This window comes from Zootoca vivipara, chromosome 11 (assembly GCF_963506605.1).
Source record: "Zootoca vivipara chromosome 11, rZooViv1.1, whole genome shotgun sequence".
Classification (NCBI taxonomy): domain Eukaryota; kingdom Metazoa; phylum Chordata; class Lepidosauria; order Squamata; family Lacertidae; genus Zootoca; species Zootoca vivipara.
This window is the reverse complement of record NC_083286.1, coordinates 399,056-418,719: the sequence shown is the minus strand read 5'-3', so window position 1 is coordinate 418,719 and position 19,664 is coordinate 399,056. Positions and strand designations below refer to the sequence as shown.

Below are 19,664 nucleotides of genomic sequence, written 5' to 3'. Positions count from 1 at the left end.
GGAGAGGCTGCCAGTTGATGCCCCCATGTGCTAACCTGGCCAGCCTGCTGTCATGCTTCACAGAAGGATGCAAAGTAACAAAATAAAAAACCCAAATAAAACTATACAAACAAAACAAATATAGTATTTGTATATTTCTCAAATTCAGTGAAATTTTTATATAGTACAGGCCTAAGAATCATGTGGATTTCTAAATGAAGCCAAAATTTATGGCTAGCAAAGAAGTGATAAAAAATGCAAGAAAGAAAGAGAAACAAAAATATTGTAATGTCTGATTGCTCTAAAGAGCTTGTTGAGCTTGTAGGCTGGTGTCTGGCTGACATTTGAGAAAGTACAAACACTCCAGTGTACTACTCTAAAGAGTCAACTGTGGCTGATTTAGCTTAGGCCAGAGTGGAGAATATACATTTCCAAATAGTGCAAGAACAAACATTTAAGAGAAATAACATGTAACATCGTGTGGTTTAACCAGCCATGGGTTGTTCTTCTGCTCGCGCTACGTGTTTTAGAGACAATATTGCATCGTTATAGATGAGAAATCACAGAATGTTGGGTAAGAACAGCTGAAGGAGCTCAGGAGGAGGTTCTTGTAAGGCATCATATTCTGCAGCCCAGATTTCTTCTCTCTCAGGCAGATCCAGACTTTTACCTGCCTAAAATTATTCTCTGAATGTGGTAGACATTTGCGGTTTGTCTTTCGCTTTGAAAGTCTGTTTTCTGCAGAAATCAATCTCAGCAACACAAACACTGGATCATAGGAGCAAACTCCAGGGGGCCATGTAGGTAGGTAGGTAGATAGATAGATAGATAGTTGTGGGGGCTATAGTTGTGGGGGCCAGGCACCCACAAAGTCAATGAGCAAAGCTGGAGAGAGCCAGCCAGCCAGCCAGCCAGCCAGCCAGCCAGCCAGCCTCTGCAGCGCTGCCTCCAAGAGAGAAGCAGTCCGGCTCCACCCTCTGCAGTCAGAGAGAGAGGCACCCTTTTCCGGGTGGGCGGTGGTCTCTCTGCCTCCGAGTCTGAGCCCCTCCCTACAGAAAAGGGTGCCTTGCTGGCTGTGGAGAGGAAGAGGAGCTGCCACTGGCCACCATGACATGGGTGTGCAACGCCTCATGCACGTAGTGCATGTGATGCCATACGCATGGTGTGCAACGTCCATTGCGTTTTTGGAGGACCCCACCTGACGATGACGGGCACCTGCAATCCTGAGAGCGAGATTGCATCCCTGCACTGGATGCACACGGAGATTTAATAGATCCTTTCAAATGTTGATTAACATAAGAGCTGGCAAACTCTGTTTTCCCTTTCTGAATGCTTAAGTTTAAGACAGCACAGGGGCTCAATAACCCCCCATATTTATATTTTATTTATTTCAAAACTATTATAAAGTTCTCCAAGGTAAGTACTGTATGTTGCAAGCTGTTTCACAACCAGACTAGAGTTAGTAAGAGACATCTAATGTAGTTATCACCTTAGGAGCTCAAATAATGAGTTACAACAGTTACTTAAGAGTTCAAATAATCAGTATAAACAGTAAAACAGATTTATCTGAATCTCTGTGTGAGGCTTTAGCCCTTCCCATTCTGTTAAAAAACATTTACAGCCAGTCAGCTTTTGTCTTTCCCCCTCTCCATTTACATGGTTCTAAACTACAATCAGCACACCACTTTAGAAAGAAGCACACACCCCAGCCAAATTTCTGCAGAATGTGTTGCACTATGCCACATCCTTAGTACAACACCAATAAATGGCCACTTATAGAGGAACAGATGTTTGTTGAAGGAAACCCCAAACTTTGTGACTCTCCCTATCCCCACTCTTCCCTTATACCTTATATCCCCAAAAGGAAGATTCTTGCAATATATGAAAAAGATGGAAAGACAAACTCAGGAAGAAAATTGCATGGATGCCATCCTTATTTTTGTTTGCTTGCATGCGATGCTATCTTTGAGAACAAAAGAGGAAGGATAATTTGAAAGAGGAAATCCCTTTTCTAAAGATAGTTTAGATACCGTGTTTCTCCTAAAATAAGACGTGCCTCTAAAATAAGCCATGGCACGATCTTTTGAAGGCCAAAAAATGTAAGACATCCCCCCAAAATAAGACGTGTTGGGGGAGCCAGCGGGACGACCCAGAGCGAGCCGGCAAACGCAGCAGCGCGCCCTGCGCCGAGCCCCAGCACAGCGGGAGCCCCAGCACAGCGACGCGCGGAGCTCCGGCTGAACGGGCCCCAGGACCCGGCAGCGGGCGGCGCGCGAAGCCGCAGGACCCGGCAGGAGCCGGCAGCAGCCCCAGCCGCGCCGCGCTGCACTGCGTGAACCCCAGGGACCCAGCAGCGGGTCCTGGGGCTTCGCACGGCACGGCTGAGGCTGATGGCTCCTGCCGGGTCCTGCGGCTTCGCGCGCCGCCCGCTGTCGGGTCCCTGGGCTTCACGCGGTGCGGCGCGGCGCGCGAAGCCGCAGGACTCGGCAGGAGCCGGCAGCAGTCCCAGCCGCGCCGCGTGAACCCCAGGGACCCGGCAGCGGGCTCAGCGGGCGGCGCACGAAGCCGCAGCACCCGGCAGGAGCCGGCAGCAGCCCCAGCCACGCCGCGCCGCACCGCACCGCGTGAAGCCCAGGGACCTGGCAGCGGGCGGCGCGCGAAGCCGCAGGAGCCAGCAGCAGCAGCAGCCTCAGCCGCGCCGCACGAAGCCCCAGGACCAGGCAGCGGGCTCAACGGGCGGCGCGCGAAGCCACAGGAGCCGGCAGGAGCCGGCAGGAGCCGGCAGCAGCCTCAGCCACGCTGCGCTGCGTGAAGCCCCAGGACCCAGCAGCGGGCGGCGCGTGATGCTGCAGGACCCGGCAGGAGCCGGCAGCAGCCACAGCCGTGCCGCATGAAGCCCTGGGACCCAGCAGCAGGCTCAGCGGGCGGTGCAAGAAAGCCCCGTACCATACGTAACAATAAGACATCCCCCGAAAATAAGCCGCAATGTATTTTTAAAAAGAAAAATAAATATAAGACGTGTCTTATTTTAGGAGAAACACGGTATTTAAAAGCATTAGGATGAAAAGAGCATAATGGTTTTCTAGCAAAAAATCCCATTATGCAGAAATATTGTGAAGCAGGAGGTTAGGATGAATGCCAGAGCTGATGACTACACTTTATCCAGACATGAACAACTGGAGAAACCAAGCTGCCTCTTGCTACAATCCACGTTCTTGAATTCTACAGGAACACATGAGCTGCACTACAGAAGGCCAGCTCACCTCAAGGCTGCCCTTGATGTCACAGGGGATCTATTAGTACAGATGGAATCATTTTTACCCACCACTGGAACAAGGCCTTGTTATGAAATGCCACCCACATGTACATTCAAGTGGCAGGAAGGTAAATGGTGTTTCCATGCGCTCTGGTTTCTATCACGATGTCCCATTGCGCCAGAAGCGATTTAGTCATGCTAGCCATATGACCCGGAAAGCTGTCTGTGGACAAATGCCAGCTCCCTCAGCCTGAAAGCGAGATGAGCGCCACAACCCCATAGTCACCTTTGACTGGACTTAACCATCCAGGGGTCCTTTACCTCCCCCCCCCCAACATTCAAGTAGACAAGGTGTGTTAATTTTCTCCAGCATGCCTGGCATGGCGTCCCTAGTCTTGTTCTTGCATTCCAATGGCTGCACAATCTCAGGCTTGCCTGGGTCTGTCCTTGCATGTTGCCTTGGGTGGCTCCGGGAGGATTAATTAAAACAGAACTCTGCATTTTCAGATGGCTAGACAAATGAATTCTTAGGACAACAGAAATGTATGGAAACATTTATATTGGAAACACATGAATAACATTTAACCTTTGCAAAGTGCTTTCCAGAGTTCAAAGTTCTTCCCATTCATTATCTAGTTGTAATCCTTACAGCCACCATAGAATGTAAGTAATGCAGCTGGATTCCACTCAATAGTTGTGTTAGTGGGAGACAGCACAATGACAGCACCAACACAACCAGACTTTCCCACCTGTCCTCACCAAATCAGCTCTAGGGCTTCCAGAGAACAGTGCTGGGGGGGGGGGACATTCAATTTGGCAAGCAACCAAATTTTGTTGCTTAATAGTTGGACGACACCTATCTTTTAATAAATATTTTGCCAGTATCTCAGAGTGTTATTGGCAGCAATCAGGCAGGTCAAAAGATTACAGCAGGCATAAACCAGCCCAAGATCCAGCAATAACTTTCAGAGCCGAATGTTTAGTAGCTAACTAGGTTTGATGTTTATGCTCCAAAAGCAAACTAGTGGGATGGGGGGAAATGAAGCACGTTGGCATGATCTCCACTGCAGCCTTAAATTGGCTTAAGAGTCCCTCCCTCTTCCCAGGAAACTGCAGCGCTGTGAGGGATGCTTGGATCTATAAGCATTTTCACACAAATTACAATTCCCAGGATTCTTTGGGAGATGCCATGACTATTCAACTGGTAGAAAACCATTGCACGGTCATCATGTAGATATACCATTATGTCTTAGATGTACCACTCAATGCATCATGAATAATAAAATTTGTTAGTTTTAATGTGAATTACATATGTTGAAAAGGAAATGCATAGCTTAGCAAAGTTATGGTTATTAGGAAATGTTGTTAATATGACCTTGTGAAATTAACAATTTAAATGGCAGGCATGGACTTAATTTTTTCATTATACTTTCCTGTAGTGTTTTGAGTCCTCTATCTTGAGCCATTTATTGAGGGTGTTAAAAATGATCTGGTAAGATATTGGAGTTTGATACCTGACTTTGGAGTATGAGAATCATAAACGTGCTTACGGTCTATCTGGTCTGCAAACACTTCCCCATAGATCATCCAATACGGCATGTAAAAAATATTCTTTGCCAGTTTCCAGGAAGGCTCCTCATTGGGAAAAAGTATCGCCTGTCTTGCAACACCAAAGCTCATCAGAACCACCAACATAATAATGACAAAATACATCATGTCTATCATCTGAAAGAAAAAAGAAAAAAGAGAGAGACAGAGAGAGAGAAATATATCTAGAATCATAGAATCGTAGAATCGTAGAGTTGGAAGAGACCACAAGGGCCATCCAGTCCAACCCCCTGCCTAGTTTGTCCTGCTTAAGGTGAGTGAAAATGTTTATAAAGCACAAGGATCAAATTGGTGTTATAGATTTGGGAAGGGGAGGGAACCCCCCCCCCAAACCCTAGAAATTAATGAATGGTAGGATTTTGATTATTTGGGACATGAAGGGAGGAACACAAGCTCCAGAGGAATTCCTGGGTGAGCCTATGCAAAATGATCTGGCCAAGAAACAATATGGGGCCATTGAGAGCCATTGGCAAGGCAAGAGAATTCCTTTCCCCCTGTCCTGAGGTGTGAACAGATACAGGTGTTTGGAAGGTTGCCAGGGTAACTGGGTGTGAGGTGACCGGAAAAGTGAGTCATGAGCAAGGGTTGCTGGGAAGAAGAAGCAGGAAGACTAGGATCCATCTTGGGCAGGCTGACTGGGAGAGATGTCTTGGACTCCAGGGCCGCACTGTTGAGTACAAGCCCCTCTTGAGATGGCCATGCTGTAATATTTTGACTCCTTGCATGCAGACTGAAGGTGTAAATAGGTGAATAAACTATATTTCTTAAAGCTATGACAGTCTCCAACGTATCTCAATTCTCCAAAGGACCCCAGACCCTGAGTGAGTGCCATGGGCTCTTGCCACTGATTGGCAGAGAGAGGGAGGCACCTGACTTTTGCAACATTATTCACACGGCCGTCTTAAGCGCCCCTCGCGCCATGGTGCCCCGGATCTCTCCAGCGCCCTCCCGCCCCGTTTCCCAGCGCGGTGGGTGGGCGGGCAGGCGCAGCGCGATCTCTCCGGCGCCCTCCCGCCCCGTTTCCCAGGGCGGTGGGTGGGTGGGCGCAGCGCGCAGCTGTGCAGCGGACCGGCCGGCCAGCGGGCAGGCGCAGCTCACGGCGCCCTCCTGGCAGGCCGGCGCCATGGTGCCCTGCGCCACCCAGCCTATACGTAGGGCCGGCCCTGATTATTCAAACACCCGAATTCAACAAGCTGCACTTGGAGACAACCTAATAGAAGATGCCACAGAAGGCGAAATGTTTTCACGGAAAACCTAAGGGCTGTAAGAAAAGTGATGTAAAATAGTGGATAATGCACATTTCAGAGATACTTGATGGGGCTCAACTATTATAAAACAAGTTGTCTGAATCTCTTCCTCACTTCACTACTCCTCTGAGCAAAAGGTGGTGACAGTTGTTGCCATTTTTTTCTCCCTTGACAAGTACAGAATGCTGGAAGACTTGACCTTCTTCCCCACTTCTTTCAGCTCTATGTGTCTTTCAAGATTCAGATTAATGCTAATGTGGGTTTTCCCTCTCTTTCTGCCTTGTGTGTGTGTTTGTGTGTGATCCAGGGAGACAAATGAGCAAAAGAGTAGTGTCCATGGCATGTGATCAAAAATGTAAATGTGCTCTTGGGTTTAAAAAGGTTGGTGACCGCTTTTCTAAAGTGTCTCCTAACTTTCTGGAGTAGATTTTGGAATGGCAGAAGGGACTGCAGAGAGGAGAGGGAATCAGCAAACATCTTTTTCTCCTCCTTCCACTTATGGAAGCTTCCTCTGGATCAAAAAACCTCCTAGCAGTGGAAAGACACAGACTGGAGACAATCCAATTACTTTTCAAGAATCTACAGAGGTTCAAATGCTTCATTCAATGTCAAGCTTAAAGTCTGTAATAAAGGTTTCTAACTGCATAAAATTTCTGTTTTCTTAGGAATACTTGATGTCTGTACTCATGTTTACTTCTTTCTTCTTTCTGCCGATGTTCTATATGGGATATATATATAGGCATATTTCAGGTTTAAGAAAAAAAGAGAGGCAGCTATTTTTTATTTGTGTGTTTCTATCAAGATCAGGGCCATACCACCTCACTCACAAAGCTTTCCAGTGGATTTTGATCACCCATTTAGCTGTGAGTCATCACCTCTTGGGTATTCAAAGGGGTGGAATTAAGTGATCTACATGCAGGTGTGGACCAACCCTCAGTCTGACAGGCCATTAGGCCTCCCTGGCCTCCCCATTTGTCCACCAGACCATTTTAGCCAAGCCACTCCTACCTGTGCCACACCTGACACCATATATGGTGTAGGTCACATAAATTCATGTCTGGGTCAAAAGAGGGGTTCACAGGAAATGTTGATCAGTGACACCTTCAAAACCTTTTCCAAGGTGCTTTGAAGGTCCAACTATCAGCTGGGGCTGACAGAGAGCCCTGCAGAGGCAAAGCAGCCGTTGACCTGGCTAGTTCAACTCAAGGAATTCCTTAATTCAGCTGTGGGGGCTGGGAGAAGTAGCTTGGATTCACATGTGATGAAGGGCAGCATATAAATCTTTACATAAACAAATGGTAGACAGTGGGAGCCCAAATCCCATTAAAAAAAGGGAGAGTTTTGAATGTAATTCAAACCTATGTATACAGAAATCTGGATTTTTTCCCCTCAAAGGAAATGTGAGACACAATATAGAAAACAATAATTTTAGCCTGTAGTTTTTTTAAATAGACCAATAAAAATGCATTGCCTTCAACTTGGAGTATCTATGCTGGAAGCCCAGCCTCAAAGCCTGCTACAGTGAATGGAAGAGGCATGGCCAGGTACAATGCAGGATAATGGCAAGGGTTTCTAATTGTCTGGAGGCAGACTGAGTGTTAAACCTGGAGGTTGCCTAAAAGTAGCATCATCTCTTGTTTTCAGTTATAACATTCATTACAAAAAGAAAGAATGGGAAAGACCTTCTTACCATTTTCCCAATCATCATTACATATGGCCCCAAATACTTGTTCACCCCGAAGATGTCTAGCAGTCGGATATACCAATAAATGATGTTGACACAGTATATGACACGGCCATCACTCCTAAATGGCTGATCTTGGAGGCGAAGCACCATTCCCACAGAAAATAGGAGAATAGCAATGAGGTCCGTAACGTTCCAGTACTCTTGGAGCCACACTTTCACCTTTTGCAGCAGCTTCCCAGGTTCTGACATTAATATCTAGAGAAGGAGGGATGGAAGGGTTAGACCTGTTACTTCATGTTGAGCTCTATACATGGAACAAGGATTCACATCTCTTAAAGAACCCAAACAATATGATAAACCTCTCTTATTGCATGATTCAGCAACAAGCACCAGGAAACACAGGTGAGCAGCTGTGCTGTGGACTCTGTGATATTAACCTGGGATCATGGACTTACTGTACAGACATTATTATTATTATTATTATTATTATTATTATTATTATTATTATCATCAGTAATAGTAGTAGTGGTAGCAGTAGTCCTATTTCAGAGCTCACTCCACAAACAACAACAATTGTACCCTGCCCATCTGGCTGGGTTGCTCCAGCCACTGGACGGCATCCAACATTGGAGGATGGATGGCAGCTAACAGATTGAGGTTGAATCCTGACAAGACAGAAGTACTGTTTTTGGGGGACAGGGGGCAGGTGGGTGGGGGGACTCCATGGTCTTGAATGGGCCAACTGTGCCCCTGAAGGACCAGGTGCGCAGCATGGGAGTCATTTTGGACTCACAGCTGTCCATGGAGGCGCAGGTCAATTCTGTATCCAGGGCAACTGTCTACCAGCTCCATCTGGTACGCAGGCTGAGACCCTACCTGCCCACTGACTGTCTCTCCAGAGTGGTGCATGCTCTAGTTATCTCTCGCTTGGACTACTGCAATGCGCTACTGCAATCCGGTGACCCGGAAACTACAACTAATCCAGAATGCGGCAGCTAGACTGGAGACTGGGGTGGCTGCCAAGACCACATAACACCAGTCTTGAAAGATCAACATTGGCTCCCAGTACGTTTCCGAGCGCTGACCTTTAAAGCCCTAAATGGCCTCAAAGGCCCAGTATACCTGAAGGAGCGTCTCTACCCCCATCGTTCAGCCCGGACACTGAGGTCCAGCTCCAAGGGCCTTCTGGCAGTTCCCTCCCTGCGACGAGCGAGATTACAGGGAACCAGGCAGAGGTCCTTCTTGGTAGTGGCACCCGCCCTGTGGAAGGCCCTCCCACCAGAGGTCAAAGAGAAAAACAACTACCAGACTTTTAGAAGACATCTGAAGGCAGCCCTGTGTAGGGAAGCTTTTAATGTTTGATGGACTATTGTATTTTAATATTTTGCACTGTTACTATACAACAAACAATTTAAGGGTGGTCATCGTACATTCTGAGCATCATATTTCAAGCTGACGAGCTCAAGTGTGGATTTCTGGAACCAAAGGCTGAAATTTATTGTTGCTCCACAAACCTTTGTGAGTGGGAGGAGAATGCAAGTGTGCATTTATATGTTCTACCACATACTGCAATCACATCATATTACCATATACTGTACTGTAATCGTGTCTGAGTGTGCAGATGTTACTCTATAAATCATTGTGTACAATAGAAAGCATTAAGTCAGTATTAATTGTACTAGTCAGAACAATCTAGTTTGTGATCTTACAGTGCAACTAGACATGCAATGCAGGAGATCTCAAAAGGTGTTTTTTTTTTAAAGAAAACAGCCATAGGAGATGAGATGAGATGAGATGAGCACAGTGCCAATTCCCCAATTAAATATATTACCTCTCTCATCTTCTCTATTCCCATTGTGAAAATATACGAGATAACAATCCACTCCTGTGTGGAAGGCCAACGTTCCATCTTCACCAACACAATATAATTGAACAGCATCAGGTACCCAACGTATGCCATCTGCAAATAAATAAACTCAGTTTTCCTGGATATTGTATAAATGTTCAGCTTACCTAGGTTACTTAATTCAACCATACTAGTTTTCTATTCCTAGACAAAAGAGCCATGTGCAATTTCCAGCTAGAAGGCCAATGTTCTGGTTCAGCCCTTCTTTGTGGATGCAGGAGTGCCAAAGCCATGCCACAAAACACCTCCTCATTCACGCCGGGGCTTCCACATCTCCTCCAGTTCCTTTTCTGCAAGGAGATGCATGTTCACAGCTGCCCAGCTGAATGGCTAAATCTGAACATGACATAGCAGTGCTCCCTCAGAGCGTATCTACTGTGGACTTCAAATATTGGAACTAGTCTATAAAGATCAATACGGATAAATGTGTATTTCTGACTGACGGTCGAATAAAGTCTGACTGATTGATATAGATCAATAGTAATCTTGGTTATCTGACTGCTGGTCCTTTTTCAGCCTCAACAAGTGCCAAGCATGCACAAGAAGGAAGTACCAGCTGGCTTTGGAAGCTGCAAAATTTTCAGAAGTATACATTTTATTTTTTAAAGGAAAAAACCCTCAGAGTAGGATTACCAGACATCCCTGGTTCCCGAGGACAGTCCCCCGATTTGCAAATCTGACCCCGGACAAATTCTGTCCCCGGAATATCCCCAGATTTGCAAATCTGTCCCTGGGAAATGTGGCAGCGGCAGCCTCAGCAGCCCAGAGCCAGCCTGGTAGCGCAGTTGGCTCTGGCTGGCTTGGAGCTGCCTGCTGCCGTGGCGCCCGCCATTTTCTCTCTCCGGAAGTCCCCATATGATGCGTCTTTAGTGCAACACATCATATGGGGACTTCCAGAGAGGGAAAGTGGTGGGCGCCACGGCAGCGGGCAGCTCCTGAAGCTCCTTTAGCCAGGCTGGCTCCGGGCTGCTGAGGCTGCCGCTGCCGCCACCACTGCCAAAGGGGAGCCAGGGACGCCCGGTGGTACCGATGTCCTGCCCTCAGCCCCCTTTGTTTTGACTGATTGGGGGAGGCTCAGGAGTTGCGGCCGGACAGCTGTTGCCCAGTTTTATGTTTTTTTTTTTAAAAAAACTCTGCACATTTATGTTTCACAGGGTGCAAAAGAAGGGCTTTGCACCTTGCCTGGCAGAGAAACCGTGTGCCTTGCATCTCTCCTGGGCAACAGCCGACCACCCGCAACTCCAGAGCCTCAACACCCCCCACGGATCTGTCAAAACAAAGGGAGAAGGGGGCAGGAGACTGGCGAAGGCTCGGGAGTCAAGGGCGGGCGGTGCGCTGTTGCCCAGTTTTTAAAAAACTGCGCATTTATGTTTCACAGGGTATGAAAGAAGGGCTTTGCACCTTTATACAATATGCATGTGTGCTTGGGCCCAGGGTCTTTTGCCTCATGACCCCCACTACTGACTCCCTGTTGCTACTCAGTTTAAAAAAAGTGTACCCAGATTCACTGAAAAAAATCTGGTAAGCATATCTCAGAGGGGGGACCCCCCCCCGCAACAGCCTAATGAGGATGAGGACTTTGCAAGCCTCAGCTGACTTATAATGCTGACTGGGGAGGGTAGAGAACCAGACAAATGTGTTGCGATGGGAATGTGGTGCTTGGAAATGTGAACAGAAACACCACACACAGCAATGTTTTGTTGCAGGCCCCACCTTTTCATACCAATAGGCACTAATCTCAAAACCAATGAATGTATCAATATGGGCCATTATTATGCATAATTAATTTTTCCCTCTGACATTATTTACAGCCATTTTTCAATTAATCACAAATAAGAAAAAAGGGGAGGGGAGGAAAACGCTATGCCAATAGGACAACATTTACAAAATAGGGTAAACGAAATGGGTAAACAAAATAGGGTAAACGATGAGGATAAGGAAAGTGCTGTAATGTTTCAGGCAGATGAAACAGAAACTGTTGACCACGTCTCAAGAAATGTTTTCACATTAGTCCTCCAGATGTTCATGTTGATACATAGCTTCTTTAAAATATCCCATTAGTTTCTCTTAACAATCTAGTGACACACAGAGGGGCTTAAGTTTGTGTCTTCCTGCAAACTCTCTACAATATTTATAGCATTATCTACTTGCACATAGTCATATATTACAATAGTGCTTCACTTAGACAATGTAGACATACTGTACTGATGAGGGGAGCTTTTGCAAATTTATGTCATTAGGGACAGATGACAAAATGATAGTCGCTCCTTACAGTGTAGAACCAAAATTTAACAATTGGTGCATTGTAGAACTCATAGATCTTGCGTCCAAAGGGGATCCATCTGTGTCTGCTCTGAACTTCCTCTTCCTCCTTCTTTCTTGAAGATTCCCCATTGCCACGTCCCAACATTGCCTACAGTTAAAAAGAACAAAAATGACTATAATAGATTAATCGCCAGCTGCCCAATCCAGTTTCACTGAATCAACTGATGGGACACTGTCTAACAAATGCAAAGCACACACAGACATTTCAAACTTACAATAAGAATCAGGAACTATAATTAAGCAACATGAAAATTCATCCTTTAACTTTTGTATATTTCAAGCTGCCATTCATAATGTTGATTGCATCTTCAAATGCCGCACCAACACTTCAACAGAAACTACAGACATAAATGCAATTCACGAATCCCTTATACTTCTCAGTTCTTTAAGAGCAACTATACAAATAAAAAGCTTATCTTTTTTCCTTGCTGATATGTTTTTCTCCCGCTGCTTTATAATAGCTAATTTTTAAAATAGAAAAAATACCCTAAAGAAATTAAGGATCACAAAACTGACAATTATGATGCTGGGATCGGAACAAACATGAGGGACAGCAGACTGAAGAGAGTGGGAAAGTTAGATAGTAAAACAGCATTTCCTGCTTCAGTATCTTATTTCTGAAGTAATAAGGGGCGTATGAAGGGGAGGGTTAGTACCTCTCTTGGGGGACACATTGTGCTCCTTCTGGGGTACTTTGCTCACCTTTAGCTTCCTCTCTGCACTCAGCTCCCACCTGCAGCTCCTAGAAGCTGTTAGCCTGCGACATGCGACAATGGTGAGAGGCTCTGGCGGATGGAGCAGGCGAGATCCCTGTGGAGGGAAGTGAGGGGCTGGTGGGGCTCATCAACCTGGGAAGGGAGCCAATCTAGGCGAAGGAAAACTCTGATCCTAAAGCTCTGCTACCTTGCAGAAAAAAGGCTAAGAAGTAAATCCTACACAAATCTCGAGTGGACTCCCTAAGACAGTTGATTAGCGCCTTGCACGCCTCCATCTGGCAACTCCTGCAGCCAAGCTCGGGCCAAATGTATTGCTCTGCTTTCCTTTGGATTATATCAGCAAGGCTGAGAGAGAGGTCTTGTCATCTGGGCAACCCAGGACCTCCAGACACACTGTCCAAGTCCTGAGTCCTGGGGAGGTCACTTGGGTGCTGCTAACACAATGGTTTGACTTCACCCCCTAATACTTTTCATGCTGCCCTAGGGTCTACATGAGAGTTGTTTTAAATGCAGAATTAAAACAACAACAATGGTGGGAGAACTTAAAATGTCAACAAGCAAGTCAACACAGTTCTAACAAGCCTTTCTATGCCAAACAAGCAGAGTAGCTGTAATACTGTGCTAGTAAATGAGCAAGTAAAAGGATCCAGGACTTCTAGAAAACTAAAGTACCGGTAGCTTCTGTGCATTTTAGCGCTTCATATTTCAGCAGAGCATAAGAGGCAGGAATTGCTCCGTTTCAGAGCTGCCTGCTTTGCTGTTAGGCACATTAACCTTTAATGATTAATTTAATTGAACTTATTTTGTCCACCACAAGTCTTTTAAAGCTTCTTTGCAGCTGACTCTAATCCATATGAATATGTAAGTGAAGTAGAAAACAGATCATAGAATTATAGAGTTGAAAGGGACCACAGGAGTCATCTAGTTCAACCTCACAGTGCAAGAATCTCAGCTAAAGAATCCATGACAGATGGTCATCCAATTTCTGCTTTAATATCTCCAAGGAAGGAGAGACCACAACTTCTCAAGTGAAACCATATCTCTGTCAAACAGCTCTTACTGTCAGAAACATTCTTCCTGATGCTTAGTCAGAATCTTCTTTCTTGTAAGTTCTACCCTCTAGAGCAGGAGAAAACAAGCTTGCTCCATCTTCCATGTGACAGCCCTTGAGATATTTAAAGATGGCTATAATACCTCCTCTTTTCCATGCTAAACATACCCAGCTCCTTCAAGCACCCTCATAAGGCTCAGTTTCCAGACTCTTGATTATCCTAGTGGCCCTCCTCTGCAGACATTCCAGCTTGTCAATAACCTTCTTAAATTGTAGCACCCAGAATTCTGACCAAGGAAGAATAGCATGGTACTAGTACTTCCCTTAATAACATGTGCTCTTTTTTTGCTGCTGCATCACACTGTTGACTCAGGTTAACCTTGTGGCCTGCTAAGACCCCTAGATCCTTTTCACATGTAGGGCTAGTTACAGGTAGGTAGCCGTGTTGGTCTAATGTAGTCAAAAAATAAAATAAAACAAACATTCCTTCCAGCCGCACCTTAGAGACCAACTAAAGCTCATACCAATGACAAACTTAGTTGGTCTCTAAGATGCTGCTGGAAGGGTTTTTTTATTATTTTGTTTCAACATGTAGGGCTAGTAAGCCAGGTGTCCCTTATCTTATATTTGTGCATCTGGTTCATTCTAAGTGCAGAACCTTACATTTGTCCTTACTGAAATTCATTTTGTTAGTTTGGGCCCAGTTCTCCAACCTGTTAAGGTCATTTTGAATCCTGATTCTGTCTTCTGTGCCTTAGCTACCCCTCCCAGTTTGGTGTCATCTGCAGATTTGATGAGCATCCCCTCAGTTCCTTCATCCTCAATTAATATTTTAGAATGCCTGAATATTTCAAAACAGTAACAATGATCACTCTTGCTGATTTAGATATAAAGTGGCCCCCTATGCACACTTACCTGGGAGTAAGTGCCAGTAAGCATTGGGGAAATTCCTTCTCAGAAAGTAGGGAGGCATTGGATTGCTGTTCAAGGGGAAGGGCACCTTGCCTCTTGTAATTCACCTTAGGACCTGTTTCCAGTTCTTTACCAAATATGAAGGAAATTGTGCAAATAAAAAAAAAGGGTTTGACGATACGCTTTTCTGTAGCAAACATAACATGATTCAGATTCACCAGGCGGAAGAGGGAAAAACTGCCCAATTACCTTTCAGTGAAGTGCATCTTTTGGTAAGAAATGTGAGTGAAAGATAAAAATGTGCAACCATTTAGAGAGCCAAAACCAAGATCAGTAAAATTTTTAAAAAGTTTCCTTAATGAGGGATTCTGAAAATATTCTGGAAGCCAAAGGGACAGTTGTAGTGGTAAATCCTCTTCAACAAGGGGAGTTTTTGTTTGACAAAGTTCTTGGCCTATTGTCACTTACAAATGTTAGTGGCTTTGTATTAGCTTTGAAACAAGGGAAACCCAAATCCAGTTTGCAGGGGAAGAGAGAAGAAAGTTGCTCTGCCTCGTGATTAAATCAGCATAAGCTAGTAGAAGGAAGTATTGCCATAGGGGGACAAAACTACCCTTTGCTTGTAAGTGTTTTCTACTTGGTGTGCCACCTCTCAACTACTTGCTGGTCAACCTTGCACTGCCTAAAATAAATGTCCTGTTTTACTGGCAATTGGTTTCTGGATGGTTCCCAGTGCATGTGTGCACCCATGACAATAGGACTCAACTAAATAAAAGTGTTGAAAGAGAACTGTTTCCACACTGTGGTGAGGCACACTCAGCACAGCTAAGCAAAGCCAATTTTCTAAATGGGATGCCAACAGTAGAGATGGGCAGATTCAACTGGCAGAAAGCAGCGCAAAACTGACAATATTTGTTACTCACTTTGAGTACTACTGTTTCAAAAGACTACCCTTTGGCATCAGCTCAGCTTCTGTGCACTTCCAGAAGAGTTTGAATCACAAGAAAGAAAGAAAGAAAGAAAGAAAGAAAGAAAGAAAGAAAGAAAGAGGGAGAATCCTGTTTATTATCTAGGTCTATGTATGTTTGATTGTTGTTTGCTTATTTAACAAAAATTACATACTGCTTGATTGTAGTAAAACCTCTAAGCAGTTTACAAGAAATATTGAAATTATAAAAAACACTAAAAACAATTTAAACATAATTAAAATGGGCAGGTTTTTGCATTCAAAGTTGGCAGTGGCGGGGAGAAGTAAATGAGCTTTCCTTCTTGTAGTTTTTGGGCAACAATGTAGGCATGAAAATGCAGAGGTGGCCCCTAGGAAAGCAAGCTTTGCCACTTCTGAAGGATAATGCAGTGAAGATGAATGAAACGAAGAGCTTTACACTTATGGTTCCAAGTCACAGAAATTGCCCATGAAGCTGATTCAGCAGAAGCGGGTGAGTGGGCATGTGACAGAGTAGAAGGACTTCAGCACCCAGCATTTCCCAAGAAATCACCATGAGCAGAACTATTAAAAAGCACAGAACTGAAAAGAACAAGGGGATGCATTACTTCAACACAAATCGCTTCAGGGGTTTTGCTTTGGTGTGCTTTAGAAAGAGTGGCGGAAAGTGGAAGACAGGTCTGCATCTTTAGGGAGGGCGTTCCAAGCCAGGCTGCTTCCATGGAGGAAGACCATTCCTTTGTGATTACAGAGAGGGTGGCAGAGACCTAATCTGAAGCCCAGGGCAAAACATAGTTTGGGGGTCCTCCTCCCACACCCCAACAAATGCTGCCAGTAACATATACATGGGATATCAACCTATTAAATGTATTACTGTCAGGCTTGGGGGATTCTATCCTCCCCTGGCAGCATCAAGGATCAAGGCAGAAGCAAGAAAGTTTAATGGTTTTATTCAGTTCTCATGGTGCAAGACGAAGAATCTAGTCCAGGCATCCCCAAACTCGGCCCTCCAGATGTTTTGGGACTACATCATCCCTAGCTAACAGGACCAGTGGTCAGGGATGATGGGAACTGTAGTCTCAAAACATCTGGAGGGCCGTGTTTGAGGATGCCTGATCTAGTCCTAAACTCCATAGTGACGCGGCTCACTCGGAGATCCTCCCCTTCTTCCCCCAGCATCAGCCTGTGGCCGGGCCCTACGGGTGGCCTCAGGAGTCAAATGTCTTTGAGCCCTTTGCTCTAGAATTCTGAGTGGAGCCTTTGTGAGGAAGGTGGCTCTCCTACGCTTTCCAAGGACGTCTCTTCTGGCAATTCTCTCCCCCCCCCAACACCTCCTAACTTGGCAGCTCTGAGTTCTGCTGCAATTCAGTCCTGTCTCCCTCTTCTCTTGCGGGCCCTGATCCCCCTCCCCCCTCCTCCAAGGAGGAGGGGGGCGATTCCCAGCCTTCCCCTTCGGACCCTGGCAATTACACAGTTAATACCTGTAAACAGTTAATCATGAACAATCCTTGGAAAGGCTGGGAACTTGTTATACAAAATATGGAAACCCAGAAAGCTGACTTCTATGGAGCCACTAGGCTGTCCAGTTCAGTTTTCTCTACCCTGACCGGCAACGTTCCTCCAGTATTTCAGCCATCTGGAAACGTCAGGGATTGAAGCAGAGATCATCTGAACACAAAGCAGATACTCCACCACTGAGCCCTTCCACTAACAGTGGTGGATCTTGGGATCTCACATTTCAGCAGTATCCTGTGCAACGCCAAAATTTGGCGCCACTTGCACTCCATTTTAAAGAATAGTTGTAGTGTCCCTCGTGGCCCCCTGAGGCTCTGTGCCCAGTGCAACCAAACTGTCAGGGTCTGGCCTGGATTGAAGGAGTGGGGGGGTGCAATCGCAGGAAGATCAGATCCTAACAGAAGAGGAGAGGGAATATTTGCCCCCCCTCCCTTCCAGAGCCTCCAGAAGCAGGGAGACAGGCAGACACAGAGGCTGCACAACTGAGAGAGGAGCTCCCCAGCTTTGAGATAGTAACTAAGCAACCAGAAGGGAGGGAACTGCTGGGTGATACATCAATCAAGAGTAGAGGGGAAGCCCCCCCCCCCAACTCGGAGGTATGAGCGTGTCTGAGATCAAAGGAAATGCGGGGGGACGTGATGGGGACAGACACCCCCCCCCCACTGGCGCACTTCTTGCTGTGGAAGTGGAGAGGAGGAGTCAGAGTGAGCAACTGCTATGCTTGCAGAGAGTTGTATGTCTGTGCCCACAACATGATACTGTAATAGAAAGACGATAAATCTACTGAATGCTCATTCTTATCTGAGAGCAACCAGAAGGGAGAAGGAAGTAACTGTAGGCCACTGAGCACAAATGTCTACCCACACTCACAAATGACAAATAGAATAGAATCATAGAATCATAGAGTTGGAAGAGACCACAAGGGCCATCCAGTCCAACCCCCTGCCAAGCAGGAAACACCTAATTGCAAAACTGCCAGGGTTTGGACTAGGAGTTTAACCTAAGAACCATGAATGTTCCTCTCACTGTAAGGTAAAGGTAAAGGGACCCCTGACCGTTAGGTCCAGTCATGGACGACTCGGGGGTTGCGGCACTCATCTCGCTCTATTAGCTGAGGGAGCCGGCGTACAACTTCCAGGTCATGTGGCCAGCATGACTAAGCCACTTCTGGCAAACCAGAGCAGCATACGGAAACGCTGTTTACCTTCCCGCTGTAGCGGTTCCTATTTATCTACTTGCATTTTGACGTGCTTTCGAACTTCTAGGTTGGCAGGAGCTGGGACCGAGCAACGGGAGCTCACCCTGTCGCGGGGATTCGAACCGCCGACCTTCTGATCGGCAAGCCCTAGGCTCTGCTAAAACAGCAAATGGTTTGCAATGTGCAGAAAAATAGTTCTCTCTGTGAGAGGGTAGAAGGGATGGAAAGGGGGGATAATTTGCTAGGAGGCTGCTGTATGTAGGTGGCTTCTGTTTTTTCTGTTTTTTTAACGTACAGTAACTGATTTATCACGAGTCAGGCTGAGTCATGTAATAATGCATCAGGCACCTATTGGTAACATATTTGGGGGGGGGGGAAATGAACTTGTGCTATATATATAGGGACTTGTCTGTCACTGTGGCAGTATAATGATCCCATCCCTCGGCGTGAGCAGTTACATGCAGCGTGGCAATGGGTCTGCTTGAGCTGAAACATTCCCTGTGGCATCCGCCTCCTGCCTTTTAGTTTATTATCTCCGACTTCCTTTGCAGCCACCTGACTTTCAGGCTAATTGCCCAGCACTCATTTATTCCTCCACTCTTTTCCTGCCAACAGTATATCTGGTGTCTGGTGTACTTTTTGTTCATATTAGCATATGAACAATGAAATATTAAATTCACAACTGTCGTGTATTTAAGAACACCAAATATTAAACTCTGCTTCATATTCCCGTGCAGAATTGTGGGAAGGGAAGAAACTCCATGTATTTTGGTAGGGCAGGCTGGCTTCTTTAAAATGACCTCTTCTCTTCCCCCCCCATCCTCTCTCTAAGAGGGTGATTTAATTGCCTAAGCCAGGGGTCGCCAGACTTACCCGGCTTTGGGCCGGTGCCCGCCGCGCCGATTGTGCGGCAGGCCGGAGGGCGGGGGAGTGCGCGCCCGTGTGCATGTGCACACACACTTACTGGCGAGGTGGCGCTCTTCCAGGTCGAAAAAAGCGCCGGAAATCGTTTGTGCGCATGCATATGGGCCTCCCCCGACCTGGAAGTGCACCGGAAATGACCTCTTCTGAGTCGGGAGAGGCCCATACGCATGCACACAAACGATTTTCGGCGCTTTTTTCCGACCTGGAAGAGCGGCGCTGTGCGCCGTAAGAGCGGGTGGCGGCAGCGGGCGTCATCGCGGGCCGGATTGGGAGGCCAATTGGGCCGCATCTGGCCCATGGGCCGTAGTCTGGGGACCCCTGGCCTAGGCTGTAAAAAAGGCCAGGGCTGTTATCTGATTAGCGCTGATTTACACATGAAGGAGAATTTGCAGCA

General features: G+C 46.3%; 1 protein-coding gene across 2 annotated transcripts in view; it reads right to left on the bottom strand.

The window, feature by feature from the left end:
* Positions 1 to 19,664, bottom strand: part of TRPM3 (transient receptor potential cation channel subfamily M member 3) — a 345,307-nt gene that overhangs the window by 21,734 nt on the left and 303,909 nt on the right. For both annotated transcript variants that reach the window (XM_035100060.2, XM_035100062.2), the window contains 4 exons: positions 11,956 to 12,096; positions 9,609 to 9,737; positions 7,781 to 8,032; positions 4,786 to 4,960 (listed from right to left, as the gene is read on the bottom strand). In XM_035100060.2, coding sequence (XP_034955951.2) covers positions 4,786 to 4,960; positions 7,781 to 8,032; positions 9,609 to 9,737; positions 11,956 to 12,096 — 697 coding nt within the window. The remainder of the gene's footprint in view (positions 1 to 4,785; positions 4,961 to 7,780; positions 8,033 to 9,608; positions 9,738 to 11,955; positions 12,097 to 19,664) is intronic.